The 22,796-nt window shown below is 45.1% G+C and overlaps 1 protein-coding gene and 1 non-coding gene across 3 annotated transcripts in view; both read left to right on the top strand.

Annotated features, from left to right (window-relative positions):
* LOC124776696 (multiple inositol polyphosphate phosphatase 1) overlaps nt 1–22,796 on the top strand; it is a 306,445-nt gene that overhangs the window by 134,551 nt on the left and 149,098 nt on the right. For both annotated transcript variants that reach the window (XM_047251799.1, XM_047251800.1), the window contains exon 2: nt 17,084–17,370. In XM_047251799.1, coding sequence (XP_047107755.1) covers nt 17,178–17,370 — 193 coding nt within the window. In that variant the 5' untranslated portion in view covers nt 17,084–17,177. The remainder of the gene's footprint in view (nt 1–17,083; nt 17,371–22,796) is intronic.
* On the top strand, nt 18,066–18,176 carry LOC124778160. The gene has a single exon (XR_007015871.1). It is a non-coding gene; the product is annotated as a U6 spliceosomal RNA (small nuclear RNA).

Raw genomic sequence — 22,796 nt, 5'->3', positions numbered from 1 at the left:
AAATGAGAAGATTCAATCAAATTTCTAGAGAAAATTAAACCTCATAGGGAAGAAATAAAATCTTTGAGATTTGCCGATGACGTTGTAATTCTTTCAGAGACAGCAAAAGACTTGGAGGAGCAGTGGAACGTAAAGGACAGTGTCTTGAAAGGAGGATATAACATGAACATCAACGAAATCAAAAACAATTTAATCGAATTTGGAAAAAATAAATTTATGGCACAACTGGACTAAAAGAAGGGATCAGTTGATATGACGCATTTTAAGGCATAGTGGAATAGTCGATTTGGTAATAGAGGGAATTGTAGAGTAAGCAGGTTCAAATTGCTGTAGTTTGCACACACTACTTATTCGAACATGAAGAGGCTTGCTCAAGATAGAGTAGCGGGCGTCAAACCAGTCATCGGTCTGCTTGTGAATAAGAGGTACCTAACGACAGGTAATATTGGTCAAAAATAGACGAAAAGTTCCTATAATTATAAGTATGTCCGGGAACCATACCCGATGAGATACGGGCCGTTTTACTTGTGGTGAGTAATATGCAGATATTCGGTGCAGGATTCACAAGAGTTGGAGGTGAGGCATCAAGATCTCTTCAGTATCAATATATGCGCACAGATTATCGGTGACAGACTTATAGTGCCACACACCAAACGCGGCACTGATGACCTCATCGTTTAGCGCTCTAAAACATCAATCACTTCACTTTCGCGAACAAATTAATAGGTGCTGTGTACCACCCATTTCTGGGCGATGAATTGCCAGTGCTATTGGAGAACGTTACCCTAGAAGAAAGAAGACGACTGTGGTTTACGCATGACAGGGTATCAGACTATTTCTTACAGATCGTGCGACTCTACCTCACCGGGCGATGAATTCTTCGAGGAGGTCCGATAGCATGGCCTATCCGTTCACAGGGCCTGCATCCATTGGATTTCACGCAAAGGGAACATTTAAATGTAAGGGGCAGTCAAATGAAAGCGAGACAGTTATTACATTTATCCTACTGTGAGCCAAGATGGTCATTGCCATCATGGAGAAATGTTTGCGATTGCCTGTGGAACCATGATAGTACCCAGGCGTGCACCTTTTCGTCCCAAGCGAGTCGGCGGTCACGAATGTCTTTTTTCAGGGTTCCCAAGTACGGAAATCGCATGGGGAGAGTTCGGGACTGCGTGGAGGACATGTAAGAGCTTTCCAGCGAAACTTGTGCGTTGTAGTCGGAACAGCCTTGGCAACACGCCGGCGGCCATTATCCTGCGTCAGAATTATACTACCCCTCAATATTCCTAGGTGCCTGGGCTTGACGGCATGCTTCAATTTTTGCAAAGTGTCCACATGCCTCTGTGCGTTAATTGGCGCCTTGTCCCAAAAAGCCAATAAGTAGCGGGTCCTTGCAGTCAAAGAAAAACGGCATCATGACTTTCCCGGAGCCGGTGTGTACGGCGTTGGATTTTTTCACTGGGGGTGAATCCATGTGCTTGCATTGTTCGCTTTGACGCTTGCTCACCTGATCAAGAAGCTGACACCATGTTTCATCTTCCGTGACAGTGTGGAACAGGGAACGAGATTCTTGATAGCGATACCATTCAAGTTGTTACAATTTGTCAAATTTCTGTTCAACTTCCGCCTCTCCATCATGCTATGGGGAGCCCACTGCACACAGATCTTACGGAACTTCAGGTGCTCTGTCATGATGGCGTCCAGGACTGGTTCGATAACAATATTCACACAAGCGACTTTTATTAGGAGCCTCTCCGCAATCCCCCCCCCCCCCTCCCACGCTCTTTTCAGTCGTCCTCGTACAATTTCACCTGTGTCGGTTTTCGCTACTAATTGTGAAATGTGTTGTATACATATCTTGCATTTGAGCTTGCCTGGCGTTCTAAGCGGCAACTGCTAATTGCCTTATCACAGAAATCTTATAGTTGTGACACCTTAGCTACCCTCTCAGCTTGGCGCCGCAAGCGGCTGCTTGTGTCATGTATACCTTATACCGACCCTGACGCCGGCCGAGGTGGCCGAGCGGTTCTAGGCGCTACAGTCTGGAACCGCGAGACCGCTACGGTCGCAGGTTCGAATCCCGCCTCGGGCATGGATGTGTGTGATGTCCTTAGGTTAGTTAGGTTTAAGTAGTTCTAAGTTCTAGGGGACTGATGACCTCAGAAGTGAAGTCCTATAGTGCTCAGAGCCATTTGAACCATTTGAACCGACCCTGGCGGCGTGACATTACTGTGACTCGTCCAACACCAGCCGAATGTCGTCCGCCGTCGATGATTTCTGATGGTTCATCCACTGCATCAACGACAGAAGAGGTAATGACACGATGAACTTGTCCGGATCGATTGCTGCCTTTCATTGAATTTTCTTATGACGAAGGTGATGTGTTTTAATTGTAAATAATCCTCAACAGCCAAGATCGCATAAAATATTTCTTTATTTAAGACAACCGGTTTCAACATCCTCAGGTCTTAAAATCTTGTGTCGTAAAACATGTTCATTTTATGCTGAGCCTCAGGCACAAGATGTCCACTTGTACTGTTGTCGTGGGTGTGGGCCTCGTGTCTATCTTGGCTACAATAATGCGAATGCGTTCACTATGCTGTTCGTAGCAATTATCCGTGTTCCTATATTTCATTCATCATTAAACCCACATATGTATTACCCCTATTCGATTTTGCATTTACTATAACCCTGTATTCACCTGACCAGAAATCTTGTTCCTCCTGCCACCGAACTTCACTAATTCCTTCCCTCTATATCTAACTTCAGTTATCCATTTCCCCTTTTAAATTTTCTAATCGACCTACCCGATTAAGGGAGCTTACATTCCACGCTCTGATCCGTAGGACGCCAGTTTTGTTTCTCCTGATAAGTACATCCTCCTGAGTAATTCCCGTCCAAAGATTCGAAATGGGGACCTTTTTAACTTTGAAATATTTTACCCAAGATGATGCCTTCACGATATAACCATACAGTGGAGCTGCACGCCCTCAGGAAAAATTACGGCTGTAGTTTTTCCTTGCTTTCAGCCGTTCGCAGTACCAGCGCAGCAAGGCCGTTTTGGTTGTGTTACAAGGCGAGATGAGTCAATCATCCAGACTGTTGCCTCTGGAACTACTGAAAAGGCTCCTGCTGCTGACGCTCCTCTTCAGGAACCACATATTTGTCTGGCCTCTCAACAGATAACCCTCCGTTGTGGTTGCATTCTACGGTACGGCTATCTGTTTCGCTGACTTACGCAAGTCTCCCCACGAATGGCAAGATCCTTGGTTCATTGGGGAGTGGGGGGTGGGGGGGCATAGACAGTATAAATAATACATAACAGTAAGCAAAGGAAAAATGGTGGAGACACAAATTTTACACAATATTGGATTTGGTGGGCAACGTCCTTGCAGTAGCGGATACACCGGTTCCCGTGAGATCACCGAAGTTAAGCGCTGTCGAGCGTGGTCGCGACTTGGATGGGTGACCATGCAGGCCACCGTGCGCTGTTGCCATTTTTCTGGGTGCACTCAGCCTCGTGATGCCAATTGAGGAGCTACTCGGTCGAATAGTAGCGGCTTCGGTCAAGAATACCATCATAACGACCGGGAGAGCTGTGTGCTGACCCCACGCCCCTCCTATCCGCATCCTCCACTGAGGATGTCTCGGCGGTTGGATGGTCCCGGTAGGCCACTCGTGGCCTGAAGACGGAGTGCATTGGATTTGGTAATATACGCATGTACACTGCTCCTGGTTGGCACACACTTGAGTTCACGGCAGTACCCTTTGAACTGTAGCGCTGAACACTGATGGATCACGATTTATACTGTGTATATTGCGATATATGAAGTAAGAAAGAGAGACTCGGAACATTTGCACTGACACTTTACTGCAGTTTTTCATCTTGGTTTTGTTGAGTGGCTGTGTTGGGGGAAGGGAGGGTGATACTGCTGGTCACATGTCTCTAGGAATGGAGTTGTTGATGAATGTCTCCAGCGGTATCCGGAGGAAATTCTGGAAGATTTCTTGATACTTCCTGTGCTGATTCTCGCTTGTGCCCTTCCCAGAGTGTCATCAGGAAGTCTAGGAGGTCCGTGTGTTTCTTGGCAATTATTGCGTTGACCTGTCATTGCAAGGATCCATAGCGTTGCCATTCGTTTTGGACAAGGAAAGGGTTTTGTGCCTGGAGCAGTGAGTGCTGTGGTTTTGACGGTCCTCGGGCCTGTCATGTTTATTTCTGTCACCATTTTCTGACACGTGTCTCATATTTTGACACTGCTTTGGCATGTGGAACGATGCTCCAGGGTGCCCACACTGTTACAAGCTTCGCATTTCTGTTGGTATCTGGTTTGTTTGCACCAGCCATTGGTTTATCATTATTGTCTCTTTGGCGTGTTTTGATATCACGCTTTCGGAGATGTTTTCCCGTATTTCTGACCAATTATATTCGGGAAAATTAATTTCAATTTTGTTCCTCGTTGGCTTCCTATTCAGGGCTGTGTATATTTTCTTTGTAGTTGTGTGGCTGGGGCAGGGTACGATGGTAATAGCGCAGTTCTTGCTGAGGCAGAGCTGCTTGACGTGTCGTGTTTATACAGGATGTGGCTGGTGTCTAGCGGCGCTTCCCCTGATGCAGGCCTAAATCTCTCCAGAACGTTGCTTTGGCGCTTCATGAGTTTTTGTACTGCATGGCGGGTGTCCGTTTCAGTAGCAGCGCGGCACATTTGGTTCATACGTCCACCAGGCCGAATACCCCTTCGGTGCCGGCAGCGAGCACGTTGTTTGCACCGCTTAAAATGTTACCCTTTCGCCTTAAGAGATAGTGGACGGGGCCCTTAGCGCTATGATATTTCCCCTGAGATACAGAGGATTTGCGTGAGGTACTAGGCTTTCGACAGGATCGTTGTGTTTCAGTGTATTCTGACGAGAACCCATATAGTGTGTAGGACGTATTTCCAGTTGTAAGTGGCTATTTTGAAGGGACAGGGCTGTATGGCTGTACCGAGTACTTTATGTCTCTCTACTACCACGTACCATTGATCAGCTGCATTTAGTTGTTCGTTGCCAATCGGTAGTAGTACTATTTTCGTTTTATTGATTTTTGTGCCTGACGCGTCTTCAAAATACCGTACGATTTCGTATTTTGGCTGTGTCTTCTTGTTCTTAAATGAAAATACCATGTCGTCTGCGTAGGCCACGTAGGCTACTGTTCTCGATTTTTCGCAGCAGTGGTTTCAGGACTACTTCAGAGAGCGCCATCGACAATCTCATTGATCTGTTTAGCTTTACGGGTTGGGTGATCCATCCATTTACAGCTATTTTTGACCTTACATTCCTTTATATCTTGTCGATGATTCCGCTATTTTTTTCCCCCGAAACCGAGCGTCGTGAGCGTGTCATCAGGTAACTGGGATCGATCCTGTCGAAAGCCTTGTGAAAGTCAACTGATATTATGGCAGCTGGAATTCTGGCTGTGGCTCCTTGTACTCTGGCATCTCTGTATGTGCAGGTGGCGTCAAAAATGCTTGTGCCGGACACTGCGCTCGCCTGCCACGTGCTTATCGCTTTCTTCATCGCGGTTTTGACATTATTTGCGACACATTTTGATATCAGTTTGTAGTCAGCGTTGAGGAACGTGATCTGGCGCGAATACTTCAATGTGGCGGGCACCTTTGTTCTTTGGGACGAATGTTATTGTACCTTCCAGTAGTGGAGATGGAATATCTCCCACACTCAAAGTCTCGTTGACCATTTCCATGATTTGTCCTCCTACGATAACGCAGCAGGCGAGGTAGAACTCGAGCGGGATGCCATCAGCACCTGACGCTCTCCCTCTGGCTCTGCTCTAGATTACGTCTTTTATTTCTTCTTCATCAACGTTCTCCGTCAGTAACGCCCTGTCTGCAACTGTTAGCAACCCTCTTCTTTGCTGCAGTATGTTTGCAACTGACGCATTTTTTGTTTCTTCGCTTTGGAAGACAAAAGTATTTATCTATGTGCCCTTTTATTTCTGCTTTTTTTTGGTGAGTTTTCCCGTCCCTGTCTCGGAGCTCATTTATAAGTTTGCTGTTGGCCCTTTCCCTCTCTACATCTACATCGACATGGATACTCTGAAAATCACATTTAAGTGCCTGGCAGAGGGTTCATCGAACCACCTTCACAATTCTCTATTATTCCAATCCCGTATGGCGCGCGGAAAGAATGAACTCCTATATCTTTCCGTACGAGCACTGATTTCCCTTATTTTATCTAGGTGATCGTTCCTCCCTATGTAGGGCAGTGTCAACAAAATATTTTCGCATTTGGAGGAGAAGGTTGGTGACGTCTTTCTCTTAATGATGTCCAGCCTAAATCCTGTATCATTTCTGTGACACTCTCTCCCATATTTCGCGAAAATACAAAACGTGCTGCCCTTCTTTGAACTTTTTCGATGTTCTCCGTCAGTCCTATCTGGTAAGGATCCCACACCGAGCAGCAGTATTCTAAAAGAGGACGGACAAGCGTAGTGTAAGCAGTCTCCTTAGTAGATCTGTTACATTTTCTAAGTGTCCTGCCAGTAAAAGGCAGTCTTTGCTTAGCCTTCCCCACAACATTTTCTATGTGTTCCTTCCAATATAAGTTATTCGTAATTGTAATACCTAGGTACTTAGTTGAATTTACGGCTTTTAGATTAGACTGATTTTATCGTGTAACCGAAATTTAACGAGTTCCTTTTAGCACTCATGTGGATGACTTCACACTTTTCGTTATTTAGGGTCAACTGCCACTTTTCGCACCATTCAGATATCTTTTCTAAATCGTTGTGCAGTTTGTTTTGATCTTCTGATGGCTTTATTTGTCGATAAACGACAGCGTCATCTGCAAACAACCGAAGGCGGCTGCTCAGATTGTCTCCAAAATCGTCAATATAGATAAGGAACAGCAAAGGGCCTATAATACTACTTTGGGGAACGCCAGAAATCAATTCTGTTTTACTCGATGACTTTCCGTCAATTACTACGAACTGTGACCTCTCTGACAGGAAATCACAAATCCAGTCACATAACTGAGACGATATTCCATAAGCTCGCAATTTCACTACGAGCCACTTGTGTGGTACAGTGTCAAAAGCTTTCCGGAAATCCAGAAATACGGAATCGATCTGAGATCCCTTGTCAATAGCACTCATCACTTCATGTGAATAAAGAGCTAATTGTGTTTCGCCGGCCGCGGTGGCCATGCGGTTCTAGGCGCTGTAGTCCGGAACCGCGCGACTGCTACAGTCGCAGGTTCGAATCCTGCCTCGGGCATGGATGTGTGTGATGTCCTTAGGTTAGTTAGGTTTAAGTAGTTCTAAGTTATATGGGACTGATGACCTCAGATTTTAAGTCCCATAGTGCTCAGAGCCATTTTTTTAAATTGTGTTTCACAGGAACGATATTTTCTAGACCCATGTTGACTGTCTGTCAATAGATCGTTTTCTTCGAGGAAATTCACAATGTTCGAGCACAACATACGTTCTAAAACCCTACTGCATATCGATGTTAACGATATGGGCCTGTAATTTAGTGGATTACTCCTACTACCTTTCTTGAATATTGGTGTGACCTGTGCAACTTTCCAGTCTTTGGGTACGGATCTCTATTGAGATGGTGCAACGTGACGGGCTCCTCTTCCACTTCGCCGTATGTTCTGATCCTGGAGATCGCAACTTTCATTTGCTGGGGCTTCATCTACAGAAGTTCAGCTTTAATTTCTCGCCCTCGATGCAGGAGTTGATGGTGGACTGGCTGTTCATTTAGCGCATCTTTGAGAGTTGGTAGAATTCTGCTGTGATTCTCCTTCAAAAAGCTTTCTCTGCACTGTAATGAATTAGCAGACTTGGCATCATCTCTTTCACTAGCGTGACCCACCACTCATATGCAGTGCTGTACTGGACCCGCTGTACCAAGCATGCTTGCCACGAGGCTGCTACTTCGTCGCGTAACGTTGCGTCTGGCAGGTGTTCCAGCTGCCTTTCCTTCCACGATCTTTTTTCTCTGGAGGAGTGTGCTACATTCGTAGCTGCAGTTGTCTGAGAATATAACAGGGACTCGAACCCGCTTCTCTGGAACGGCTGCCTTAATCGCCTCGGACATCCCAATACGCTTTCCGCCAGACCCAAATTCTCAACTTCCTACTCGCCGCATTGCAACGACCCCCGCCCATTTATGCCCTGCGCGCAGATTTCTGATTCCAGTAGGAGTTCAGACGTTGGCTTCAGAACAAGTCCCATACCAAGCCTCTACGCAGAGGCTGGTGAACCGCCACTTCACGTCAGACGACGGCTACTTACGGTAAGCCAGGCGAATAAAACACTGTCCACACTACACACACCGACCTACCATACCGCTGCTCAGCCTCCACTGGGAAGGCTTTCTCGTAACCGGCAACAGGCAACGAGGCGCTGTAGGATTCGTGCAGAGGATTGCCTTCTAGAGATGGGTGTGCCCGGTCTTCGTGTTTTACATCGCGGTGGTAGCAGATTTCCAGCTTGGCTTGTCCGGAGGCCCAGACTTATCGTAGATTTGAATTTTAAGATATATCGTACGTCAGATATTACATTGCAGTCTCTGTTTTTCAACATTTTAAATATGCATCACGGTTTCACAATAGTGTACACTGATACTTCCAAGCAAGGGAATTCCCTTGGCTGCTCTATCCTATTCCCCAATCATGTCACCAGGATCCTGAAGGCACTGGAGCAGATAGGCCTTATTCGAGGCAAATAGTTTCTCATTTTCTCCGATTCCTTTAGTGCCTTATAGTCGTTACAGAGCATGTACGAAGCTGAGGAGTTGGTCCGGCTGATGTATGACAAACTGTACTTGCTCCAACGGCAGGGTAACCTATTGTCATTGTGCAGAGCGCCAGGTCATGTAGGAATATGGGGAAATGAACGGGCCAATCGGGCTGCGAAGGAGGCCTGCAGAGGACAGGATATGGCACAGTGTCGTATTTCCTTGCAGGCTGTCGTTTCTGCAGTACACAGGAAGTGCATGCAGTTGTGGGATGAGGAATGGGTGGCGGTAACGGCCAATGAACTGCGGTTGGTCAAGTGAACAACCCGGCCATGGCGTTGCAGGATGAGGAGGTGACCCTCACGCGTCTTAGAATTGGACACTGTCCTCTTACACATAGCTTTGTACTACGGCGAGAGGATCCCCCGTTTTGTGATGCTTGTGGCGTGCACATCTCTGTCCGCCATATTTTAACGGAGTGCACTTTATATCGTGATGCAAGGGCAGAAGCAAATATTGGTGGGAATCTGCCCTCTATTTTATATGATGATGAGACGAGTGCGACTAAGGTGTATGGTCCCTGGTCTAAAGTTTTAGATTGGAGGTTTTAGTGTGTTGCAGAGTGGCTGACTACTCTTTTTTTTTTATTCCTGTGGTCAGCCAGCCATGTCCATATGCTACATTGTTTTAGCTTCTTATACCACTTTCTTCCTGCTTCATTAATGTTTTACAACTGACGCAATAATTCGGTCCGTCGTTCTGTGTGGGTACACACATGGTTTTCCAACTTTTGCTACCTGTGTTTTACGTACTGTTTTATCTTCCTGTTTTGAGTATTTTACTGACACTCGTCTCAATCTGTTTTCGCGCGGGCGCTAAAGACCTTACTCTCGTGGGCCCATACAAACATATCCACGTCCGGACGTTGGCCGTACATCCGCACTGAAAGATTTTAATCAAACTGCCGTCGTACCCATAGAATTATAGATGTGAGTGGTGTCTGTTGTGTCAGACACGTCCGTGAGAACAGACACCACTCGTACCTATAACACGCGCCCGTGACATACTGGGTTCAACATACAAAGCAGATATTCGGGCATGAATTTCACTCCCACAGTAAAAAACCGCAGTACGCCCCGCTATTCCTCTTTCCTGGCCGCCATACTGAAGTCGGACGCACGCATGGCTCGCTGACCTCGCGTCGAATACCTCGAAAAGATACGAGGGCCATTCAGTAATTAAAGAGAAAAATTGGTCAGGAGAAAAAAGCATCTATTTTTACAAAACAATACTTTTTCTACTTTTCGACATAATCCCCTTGAAATTTATGCACTTGTTCAACGGGATACAAGCTTTTTTATTCCGGCTGCAAAGAACTCTTTATCTTGATGTTTGAACCAATTTCCCACAAACTTTTTCACGTCTTCGTTGTTCTGGAACCTCTTCCCACGTAATGCCTCATTCAGTGCACCAAACAAATGGAAATCACTAGGTGCTAAATCAGGATTGTAAGGGGGATGAGGCAGTACTTCCCAGTCCATTTTGTCGATGGTTCCACGGATTCGTTGAGCAATATGAGGACGTACGTTGTCTCGCTGGAGAAACAGACCTCTTCTTTGAGATCCACGACGTATCTCTCTCATGGCTGGCTTCACCTTGTTTAAAACCAAATCCAATAGTACTGGCTGTTCATTGTACGCTGCTCTTCGAGACAGTCACAAAAAATTGAACCTTCAGCATTCCAAAACACCTTCAACAAGACTTTTCCTGCTGATGCTTGGGTTTTGAATTTTTTCTTGACAGGTGAGTTGGTGTGCTTCCATTCCATGCTTTGTCTTTTTGATTCTGGCTCATGATAGTGAACACAAGTTTCATTTCAAGTTAAAATTTTGTTGAGGAAGTGCTCATATTCTCTTTCATAGCATTCCTTTAGCTCGGTGCACACTCGCAATCTTGTTTCCTTGTGTAGCTGCGTCAACTCCTTTGGGACTTACCTTGCACATGTTTTGCGGTACTTCAGCTTGTTACAGATAATTTTATGAACTGTACCAGTACTAACGTGAACCTTATCAATTATCATTTCCACAGTCACACGGCGGTCGGCACGAATAATGTCATCAATTCGACTTTCAAGTGAGGGAGTTGAAACTGCAACTGGTCGGCCAGAACGGTATTTTATTCAGTCACTGAGTCGCGACCATTTTTGGACTGATCTACCTACTTTTAAAAATTTTCGCGATTCATACAACCTTCACCATAAACTTTAGACATTCTACAGTGTATATTCACTGGTTTCTCGCCTTCGGCAAGTGAAAAACGAATAACAGAACGTTGTTCAATTAATGTGGACGTTTCAAGCGGACTCGCCATCTTGAAATGCATTTTTGAGATTATAAACAAAACAATGTTGACACATCAGCTGATCAGAGCTCATCCCAGTGATGCCAACTTGAAGCCATAAGTACCAAACTTGCTCTACTAACAGTTTTCTTCCCAGAACAATTTGTCTCTTTAATTATGGCACAGTGGTGAACGGTCGTGCTGTTTCTTCCTGATTCCCCATAGAGGGCACTTCTGTACACATTCCAACCTGCGTTACCAACATCCGAGCCGTGCACATAATGATTACAGTATGCTTCGTTTTCATTTGACTACCTCTTGTACAGTGGTGTGTGCTCACCCATCGACAATGTGCAGGCGTTACAGGAGCGTGTGACCAATGCATGTGACGCAATCCGAACTTAGCCAGGTATGTTTGAAAGAATGCGTGAATCACTGCGAAGAAGCTCTGAAATATGTGTCAGGACGCGCGGTAACCACAACACGCAGTCCTGCCTCTGGTATCTACGTCTCTGTGACAGACAGAAGGGAATGAGGGGACAGATTGGCCTATATCTCAACAGATATTGGTTTTCGGACATGTCATTACAGGATTTTTTCTTCTGGTTTACCAATAACACGTCCTGTAGGAATATGTGGCGCTTTTTAAATATCATGTAAACACAAGATTTTAAAGAGGAATAGTAAATATTTTAGTAGATTGCAGTATGGATTAATTCGAATAAAACATTCCATATAACATATGTCAAAATTTTATTGGTTTTAAAGAGACAGCTGGTTACAGAGATAAGGTTTCTTTTCATTCCGAAACTCCCTTACTGTGGATTTGTTAAACCATGGTCATTTTTGTTTTGATGTTCAAGTTATGAATTTGTGCTTGAGTTTACATGGTCGAATTTTTCGACTGTGACTGAGACAGGGATTTGTTGCAGAATTCTGTTGATCCATTTAAGCATGCCGTACATACGTACGAGTCCTGAATATGCCGGTATATTAGTTGTACACGGGTTTTGCTGTGGAAACCCTGCTGCCGCTTGCGGCAGGGTTTCTAACTGCAGAGCGCCAAATTCAAGAACTTTTCAGTTAATCGGCATGAGACTGGTGCAGTGCACAGTAGTCACATTTAATGAGATCGTGCAAATGAACAGACAGTGGATCAAGTAGAAGATATTACTCATTTGACAGAACGTAGTCTTTCAACGAAAATATGCAGAATTTGTACACGTATTGGTGCTTCACATACAAGAATATGGCGGATATAACATAAATACGGCCTATTCTCATCATTTATAGCGGACCCGATACCTTCGAGTAAGGGATGAACATAGACAATAGGAATTTTGTCAGTGGCTGATTTCAAACAGCTGAGTAAACCCATTAATACTGTTTAATGACGGGTCAACTTTCCCCCGTAACAAAATCAGCATCACTGGCAACTCACAACGGTGTTCCGATGCAGATGTTTGTGTGAAGACATATTTTCAGTAACGCTTTTCTGTGAATGTGTTGTGTAGTATAATAGACAGTTAGCTGACTGGCCCTGTTACCGTATCGTATCGTCTCTTAAGGCCCCGTTATCTATACCTTATCGAAAACGAGTTTCCAACAATAATGATAAAGGTTTGGCTACAAGAATGGATAAGTTCTTCCGGCCAGACGAGACTACTGCAAATTCTAGTCTACATCTACACCTGTTCTAAAACTGTATTCCGCAGGTCATCTTACGGCGTTTGTCGGAGGGTACCTTGTGTATTGCTGTCACTACCGTCTTTCCTGTTCCTGTCGCGAATGGTTCGCGGGAAGAGCGATTGCTGTTAAGTCTCCGTATGAGCCCGAATCTGTTTCATTTTAACCTTCATGGTCTTTTCGCGAGATATACGTAGAAGGAAATAATACACTGGTTGGCTCTTCTAGGAATGTAAGCTCTCGGAATTTTAACAGTACCCCACACCGTGATGCAGAACGCCTCTCTTGCTGCGTCTGCGGCCGGCCGCTGTGGCCGAGCGGTTCTAAGCGCTTCAGTCTGGAACCGCGCAGCCGCTACGGTCGCAGGTTCGAATCCTGCCTCGGGCATGGATGTGTGTGATGTCCTTAGGTTAGTTAGGTTTAAGTAGTTCTAAGTTCTAGGGGACTGATGACCTCAGATGTTAAGTCCCATAGTGCTCAGAGCCATTTGAACCATTTTTTTGATGTGCGGTTTTCACAGAATGGGTTGCTAGTCAGGGCCTCGTATTTTTAGCCAATAAATAGATTGTAATGATACTTAGATAGTGCATTTTTTGTGCAAGCATACACCTTTTAAATGGAACAATGCCTATTGACATTAACAAACCAAATTTAGGCTAAATTAGAGTGTCAGTGGTGCTTGTTGCAGGTTTCTAGTGCGAGTCGTTCACGAGCTATCGCATTTTGTGTGTGTGTGTGTGTGTGTGTGTGTGTGTGTGTGTGTGTGTGTGTGAATTCCTAAGGGACCAAACTGCTGAGGTCATAGGTCCCTAGACTTACACGCTACTTAAACTAACTTATGCTAAGAACGACACATATACCCATGCCCAAGGGAGGACTCCAACCTCCGGCGGGAGGGGCCGCGCAATCCGTGATATGGCGCCTCAAACGGCGAGGCCACTCCGCGCGGCTGTGACATTTTAAAAAGTTTCCATCCCGACAATTGTTTTCTCCAGTCAGCCTGCGTAGCTGCTAGCTACGATATTGTTACGTTTGCTTGCAGTGTGCTTATGTGTTCCTTGAATGTACTGCGACTAGCTAGTCAGTCAGTGTGTGAAATTCCAAGTAGAAGTTGCTAAATAAGTGGACGATGGGACTTACCATCGCAGGAAAAGCTGACATGTTGATGGTGATGGAGAGAGTAGAAAGAATGCATTTCGTTCTTATACGGTGTATGCGGCAGGATACACCAACAGGCGTCAACCATCTCGGCAATTAGAATGAGATTTTCACTCTACAGCGGAGTGTGCGCTGATATGAAACTTCCTGGCAGATTATAACTGTGTGCGGACCGAGACTCGAGCTCGCGACCTTTGCCTTTCGCGGGGAAGTGCTCTACCAAGATTGGAGGTAGGAGACGAGGTTCTGGTGGAAGTAATGGACGGGGCGTGAGTCGCGCTTGGGTAGCTCAGATGGTAGAGCATTTGCCCGCGAAAGCCAAAGGTACCGAGTTCAAGTCTCGGTCCGGCACACAGTTTTAATCTGCCAGGAAGTTTCACCTCGGCAATTATTTATCAGCCTTTTCAACCATCTAGGTGGTTAAAATCGTAGTGTAACACCTGGACAGCGTAACAGAAGGAAACAAGTGAGGACAGAAGAGGCAGAATTTAATGTTCTTGCTGCTGTTGCAGTTGATCTATTAGGTCCCGTGCAGTCGAATGAGGAAGTTTCCATGGACGTAGGTTCCATCCCTATCACATGTCGCTCCGTCACGGGTTGTATGGAAACGATCATGAGAATCGTGTTAACTTCTGTACATGGGCATTGAGACAAGATACTCCAGATGTATCATGAAACTTGTTTAGTCTTCAAACCACATTTACCAAGCACGGCTAGGTAAACCGCCGAAATAAGCACTTTAGGTCAGTTGACAATCCCCCTTGGCTTCGTCAGGTGGAACGTCAGAGTCCAAGGAGTGTGGGGTAGTGACCCATCAGTTCATAGGCCCGTTTTTCATAGCCGGAACACTGAATGCGCACAAGTATCGCAGCCGTTCCTCTGCAGGCTAGGAGGAACCTATGGTACCAACATGATGGCTGTCTAGCCTATAGTGCACTAAGTACTACGGCATGGGTTGGGTTGTTTTGGGGAAGGAGACCAGACAGCGAGGTCATCGGTCTCATCGGATTAGGGAAGGAAGTCGGCCGTGCCCTTTGAAAGGAACCATCCCACCATTTGCCTGAAACGATTTAGGGAAATCACGGAAAACCTAAATCAGGATGGCCGGACGCGGGATTGAACCGTCGTCCTCCCGAATGCGAGTCCAGTGTCTAACCACTGCGCCACCTCGCTCGGTACTACGGAATGTCTTCACGAATTGTTTCCAGGTAGTTGAACTGGACGAAGAGGACCTGTACCTTGGCCGGCCCGCTCCCCAGATGCGACACCTGTAGCCTTTTATCTGTTGGGAAAGTTGAAGGTCGCTGTCTGCGAGGGCATGATATGCAACGACGAATTACTGCAGCGCGCTCGGCTATCTCGGCTGGAATGGTAGCACGTGTGCAGCAGTCTTCCCATACCAGACAGGAAGCGTGTACTGCCGCTGTCGGTGGTCATTTTGAATACAACCTGTGATGGTTAGTTGTTTCGTTACTGATCAGAATCCACATAACTAGTGTGTGCACTTGTGTTGTTTTTTTACTGTGTGTTATTGTACAGGGTGTCCGAAAAGTCTTTCCCTGATTACACAAATTGATAACACAGGCTACAAGTAAGATACAAACATGAAACTGGTGTCTAATTGCTTACAAACTATCAAAGTTTTTTTCACACATCAGTAAACGTCCACTTGCATTGTTGCCCAATGACAGTACACGTCGATATGACTTTGCGATCGAAATGCTAGCACGTATTGAGGACGATGATGGTTATCTCAGACGAATTGCCTTTTCCGACGAAGCGACCTTTTTTGTCAGTGGAGTAGTGAATCGCCATAATGTGCGCATTTGGGGTTCACAACCCCCTGGCGAGGTCATGGATTGCAGCAGAGGCAGTCCTAAGGTGCATGTTTGGTGCGCGCTATTGCACGATCGAATTATCGGGCCATTCTTCTTCGCTAAGGCTACCATAACATCTGCAGTGTATCTGGACATGTTGCAACTGTATGCTGTTCCTCAGCTGCTTTAGTATCACCCCGATGTCTTGTTTCAGCAAGACGGTGCACCGCCTCATTGAGGTTTGGACGTCCATGCCTATCTCGATATGACCTTTCCTGGGCGATGGATTGGTCGTGATGGGCCAACGGTTTGGCCTCCTGACATAACCCCATTAGATTTCTTTTTATGGGCTTATGTCAAGGACGAGGTCTACCGAACACATGTACCAGATCTTGAAACCCTGCGGCAACGGATAACCACAGTCGTTGAATCGATCCCTCCAGTGATGGTGGCTGTGTGGGCGGAAATTGAATACCGCCTAGATGTGCTACGTGCTACCAAGGGTGCTCATGTGGAAGTTTACTGATGTGTGAAAAAACTTTGATAGTTTGTAAACAATTAGACACCAGTTTCATATTGGTATCTTACTTCTAGCCTGAGTTATCAATTTATGTAATCAGGGAAAGACTTTTCGGACACCCTGTACAAGCGTCAGTGTGGGCACTTTTCAAAGTACGATAGTTCGTAAACGACTCGCACTAGAGTTCTGCAAGAAACACCACTGGCGTTCTAATTTACCCTACTTTTAGTTTGTTATTGTCAACAGGCATTTTTCCGTTTAAGAAGTCTATATTTGGACAAAATGCACTTTCTAAGTATTATTAAAATGTTGAAGGGCTAACAATACGAACCCCTGACTATCAAAAATGTTCAAATGTGTGTGAAATCTTATGGGACTTAACTGCTAAGGTCATCAGTCCCTAAGCTTACACTCTACTTAACCTAAATTATCCTAAGGACAAGCACACACACCCATACCAGAGGGAGGACTCGAACCTCTAGCCGCACAGTCCATGACTGCAGCGCCGTAGACCGCTCGGCTAATCCCGCGCGGCCTCTGACTACCAATCGATTTTGTGAAAACCGCACATTAATAGCACTTTGCATTTCCACAATATTTGCAGTGCAGGTTGTAGGTGATTCACACTACATAACATCCGGATCTCTGTAAGTAATAAATATTGGACACATGTTTCTTGGAATATTATTTGTGGTTTTTTTTTCGAATTAACCTGTACTACCACCTCCTAAAATATTTACTACTCCTTGTGAAGTAGTTTTGTCATATCGACCGGCACGGACGGTGGACTTGTCTGAGAGTGTCCCCGCTGGTTGCAGGTAACGGGCACAGAGAGCCCACCATTATCGGCAGATAGCGGCTGGGCGGCCGGCTATTAAGCAGAGAGGCAGCGAGCGCGGCGAGGCGAACGAGATGGCTGCGATGACGAGGACGTCGGCGGCGCCGGCAGTGGTCGCGCTGTGTCTGTGGCTGCTGGCCCGCGGCGCCGCGGCGGCGCGCTCCTCCTGCTACGCCGACAACACGACGCCCTACCTGCTGCTGGGCACCAAGACCGCCTACGAGTTCGTCTACGGAAGGCCCACGCCGCAGCAGACCACCATACCCTGTAAGTCACGATCCACATCGATACTCTGCAACAGTTTGTGCTACGTGGCCTTTCAAGTTTAGGCCAACACTTTCATCAAGCCACTTTGAAAGACTGTATTTTACTTTATGCGTAGTGGCGTAACGACTCAGTTACTATAGAAAGTGGTGCATCTCCACCAAAGTACTGTGGTTACTGGATCATTCTCTTTCAAATCGCCTGATGTCGAGACATTTTCTTCCTCGACCATCACAGATTTCTATATGAAGATGGATCTGTTCTTTCGGACATGCTCCCGCCAGTACTCGAACCCGGGATCTCCTGCTTACATGGAAGACGTGCGACCCACATTTACAACTTACTGTCTACACACCACATTTGTAGTGGCCCTGCCCACTATACCCAGTACTCGCGGCAGTCAATCTACCAATCACCTAATGGTCTGGATTTCATCTTCGAGACGTGTCCGAAAGAACAGATACAATTTTCATATAGATAAAGCTTATCGACCAATGATCTTCTTCAGTGCGGATTTACTTACATTCCTCAAACTCTTACGGGAATCAGTAGATTGACTGCCGCTAGTAATGAGTATAGTGGGCAGGGGCACTGCAAATGTAGTGTGTGGACAGCAAGTTGGAAATGTGGGTCTCACGGGGAGCGTGCCAGAGATAAGACCCTGCAGTCGCCCTATCTTCTGTCTCCTCGATGGCTTAGTACTCGCTTCGGCAGTACATATACTAAAATTGGAACGATACGTAGAAGATTAGCATGGACCTTGCGCAAGGATGACACGCAAAAAGCCGCCATGGTAGCTCAACATGTTCGGTCAGAGGGTAAGCTGCCCACTGTAATAAAAAAATAAAAAAAACCTAAGTTAATGGACCAATGACGCACTTGAACAAACGTCATGTGACGTCCGCCCTGAACATATACAACGAACATTAACGAATAGAATGAGATCAACCTAAAAAAAAAGGCGGATAGAGCTTCTGCCATCTAAGCAGGTGATCCCGGGTTCGAGCCCAGTCAGGGCACACATTTTCCCCCGTTGATATTTATCAACGCCTGTAAGCAGTTTACGGTCTGGATTTCACTGTAATTTCATCACAGATTTCGGGGTGATTTTATGTGAATATTCGCACATATCCCCGATAAATACTGCTAAAGTTTGACGTTCGTCGAAGCAATTTATGCAACATTGTTAGCCCATTTTGAAAATGTGACCCTATGTCGTAGGGCAGCTTAAAACACGTTATTTTAGATGAGACTGGTTTTGACGTTTCAATAGAAAACCGTATTTGTGAAAGAAGTGTCCAAGTTTTTACCTTTTCACATAAATCGTCATCTTTTCGACGAATATGGAAATCTTTGGAAAATAGTAGGTGAACGAAACTTTGTATTCCACAATCTTGTGCTACCGAGCTATTATGTGTTAAGTTCATGTCCAGCGTGCGTTTTCTCTCCGAGATTCGAGAATCCGAAGCTTAAATTATTATTGCTGAAATTTCATTCAAATTATCTAGCATTGTTAAAGCGCTTTGGATAGTCAAATACACTTTCCAGGCGGTTAAGATCGTGCTCTTTCTAACGAACCCAGTTTGAAAAGTTTTATAGAACACAGTTTTTTTTTTTGCAAAATCTGGTCGAAAATACCGTATTTTTTACATTTTTACAACATCTTCAACTCTGCAGTTAGTTTATTCCATATTGGAAAATGGTTACATAAATTAAACTTTGTATTTGAGACCTTTGTGTTGTTAAGTTACTACATGCCAAGCTTCACGTTCGTGATACCTATAATCCCTGCATTATAATAAGCTAAACTTTGAATTTTTTCGGGCGGCCATTTTTTAGGGCGACTTTGTCTAAATTTTTTCTGGCTGAATATGACTCGTAAAATTCTTTTCATCTTTATTCTTAGGAGAACGCATATATTTGTACAAGATGGCCAAATTTCATTCCTTTCAACAAAACATTGCCCGAGATATAACAGCTCGAAGTCGCCAAAAATTCACCCTAGCTCTGCTCAAGGTCGTGCAGGGAGTCAAACAATCGTATGTATGTCTGCCGGCATTACTTCGACTAACGTTAAACTTTACCAACGTTCAGTGGGGAATGTGCGAATATTCACATAACCTTTCTTCGAAATCCGTGATGGTCGGGCAGGGAGGCCTGGCTAAGTACGCGATAGGAATAGAAACAATATCGATGACATTGCTGCTAAAACAGAGTTACGAAATACAGCCTTCCGAAATTCCTTCACCAAAGAAAACGAAGTAGACACCCCAGAATTCGAATCAAGAACAGCTGCCAACACGAGTAACTTAGAAGTAAATATCCTCGTAGAAGTGAAACATCTTAAACCGCTTAATAAAAGCAAGTCTTCCAGTCCAGATCGTATACCAGTTAGGGTCCTTTCAGAGTATGCTGATGCAATAGCTCCATACTTAAAGTTGCGCAGGTCACATCATTATTCACGATAGGCAACTGGAGCAATCCACTAATTTTCAGGCCCATATCATTAACATCAATATGCAGCAGGATTCTGGAACATACTCGTATATTGTGTTTGAACATTATGAATCACCTCGAAGAAAACGGTCTATTGACAAAAAATTTGGAACTTTGTGGTAAGGTCTTATGGGACCAAACTGCTGAGGTCATCGCCCCCCAAGCATACGCACTACATAATCTAACTTAAACTAACTTAAGGACAACACACACACACCCATGCCCGTGGGAGGACTCGAACCTCCGACGGGGGGAGCCGAGCGGACCGTGAGAAGACGCCTGAGAGCGCGCGGCTACCGCGCGTGGCCGGTCTATTGACACACTATGTGTGAATTCCTACGGGATCAAACAGCTAAGGTCATCGGTCCCTAGTCTTACACAGTACTTAAACTAAATTAGACTAACTTATGCTAAGAACAACACACACACCCATGCCTGAGGGAGGACTCGAACCTCCGACGGGGGGAGCCGCACGAACCGTGGCAAGACGCCTCAGACCACACGGGTACCCAGCGGCGTGACACACTGTCAACCCGGATTTAGAAAACATCGTTCTTGTGAAACACAACCACCTCTTTACTCGCACGAAGTGTTAAGTTCTATCGATAAAGGACTTCCAATTGATTCCGTATTTCTAGATTTCCAGAAGGCTTTTAAAACACCGTACCTCACAAGCAGCTTGTAATCAAATTGCGTGCTTTTGGAATATCGTCTCAGTTATGCGACTAGATTCGTGGTTTTCTGTCAGGGAGGTCCTAGGTCGTAGTAACTGACGGGAAGTCATCGAGCAAAACAGAAATGATTTCTGGCGTTCCCCAAGGTAGTATTAAAGGCCCTCTGCTATATAAACGATTTAGAAGACAATCTGAGTAGCCGTCTTACGTTGTTTACAGATGACGCTGTCGTTTATCATCTAGTAAAGACATCAGAAGATCAAAACAAATTCCAAAACGATTTAGATAAGATATCTGTATGGTGCGAAAATTGACAGTTCACCCTAAATAATGAAAAGTATTAGGTCATCCACTTGAGTGCTAAAAGAAATCCGTTAAACGTCGGCTACCTGATAAATCAATCAAATCTAACAGTCGTAAATTCAACTGAATACCTACGAATGATAATTACGAACAACTTAAATTGGAAAGAACACGTAGAAAATGTTTTGGGAAAGGCGAACCAAAGATTGCATTTTATTGGCAGAAAACTTAGAAGATGCTGCAGATCTACTAGAGAGACTGCTTAAACTACACCTGCCCGTTTTTTTGTTCTTTTTTTAGTACCGTTGCGCGTTGTGGGATCCATACCATATCGGATTAATGAAGTACATCGAGAAAGTTCAAAGAAAGGCAATACGTTTTGTATAATCGAGAAATAGGGGAGAGAGAGAGTCACTGACGTGAACAGGATTTGGGGTGGACGTCAACAAAATAAAGGCGTTCTTCGTTGCTTCGGTATCTTCTCACAAAATTTCAATCACGAACTTCCTCCTCCGAATGCGAAAATATTTTGTTGACCTACATAGGGAGAAACGATCATCAAAATAAAATAAGAGAAATCAGGGCTCGCACGGAAAGATACAGGTATTCTCTTTTTTTCGCGCTCTGTTCGAGAGTGGAATAATAGAGAATTATTGTGAAGGTGGTTCGATGAAGCCTCTGTCAGGCACTTATGTGTGATTTGCAGAGTAGCCATGTAGAAGTAGATGTAGATGTAGAAATGCAATGACCCTATTGTTACTTTAATGTTCTGGCACTTCACTTGTTTCCATTCGCCTTCTGTGGTTGTTGCAGATATAGTGTAAATTTTATTGTATCATGTACTAAATCTCCATATCTTTTCATTCACGACTGGATTGTGAGAATTTTGTTTCCCTGTATGCCTTTGTGCCGGCTTTTATCTTCCAGATTTCTACGGTGCTCACCCACGATCATCTTGTAGATTACTGAATAGGTGTAGATCAGTGAGTCAGAGCCTCGTTCGCATCGATAGCTAAGTGGTCAGTGCGACGGAATGCTATGCTCAGAGGCCCCGGGTTCGATTCCCGTCTGGGCCGGGGATTTTCTCCGCTTAGGGAGTGCGTGGTGTGTTGTTATCATTAACTCCTCCCCATCGACGCCCAAGTCGCCAAAGTGGCGTCAACTAAAAAGACTTGCACCAGGCGACCGGTCTACCCAACCGAAGGCCCTAGCCACACGACATTTCATTTCAGTTAGAGCATCGCTGTTAAGAAATTATTTCTACATAATCTATTTCAATTCAGAAGAAATAGACAAAACCGAGTACCATTACGACTTCGTTACGTCATACGTCACATTACCTTTAATTCAATTCCTGAAGTGGAAAACTGATTGCCAATGTGCCTCTGTGGCAGATTTGGTCAGTCGTTTTTGGTTTGCGAAACTTATGGTATCATCTTGAAGACAGGGAGGTAGATCTTTTAACCACCCCAGCCGGCCAGGGTGGCCGAGCGGTTCTAGGCGCTACAGTCTGGAACCGCGCGATCGCTCCGGTCGCAGGTTCGAATCCTGCCTCGGGCATGGATGTGTGTGATGTCCTTAGGTTAGTTAGGTTTAATTAGTTCTTAGTTCTAGGGGACTGATGACCTTAGCAGTTAAGTCCCATAGTGCTCAGAGCCATTTGAATCATTTTTTTTAACCACCCCGTCACTCTTGGCGAAATTTATTGTATACAATGATGGGATTAATGACAGCTATCATCGCCAGACTAACGAAAAATGATACAAAGTATTTGATCAGGTGAACATCTGCAACTGAGGAACTCATTTATAAAATAAAAATCCGCTTCAGTTGCCAGTTATATTCTTTCTTTATTTCAAGACCAGCTCAGAAGCTTAAAGCTCCAGCTACAGATGGCACCAAATAATTACGGGAACAGAAATGTGTGGCGGTCGGGTCTGTCAGTTACGTCAAACA

This window comes from Schistocerca piceifrons, chromosome 2 (assembly GCF_021461385.2).
Source record: "Schistocerca piceifrons isolate TAMUIC-IGC-003096 chromosome 2, iqSchPice1.1, whole genome shotgun sequence".
Taxonomy (NCBI): domain Eukaryota; kingdom Metazoa; phylum Arthropoda; class Insecta; order Orthoptera; family Acrididae; genus Schistocerca; species Schistocerca piceifrons.
This window is presented reverse-complemented; position numbering and strand designations above follow the sequence as displayed.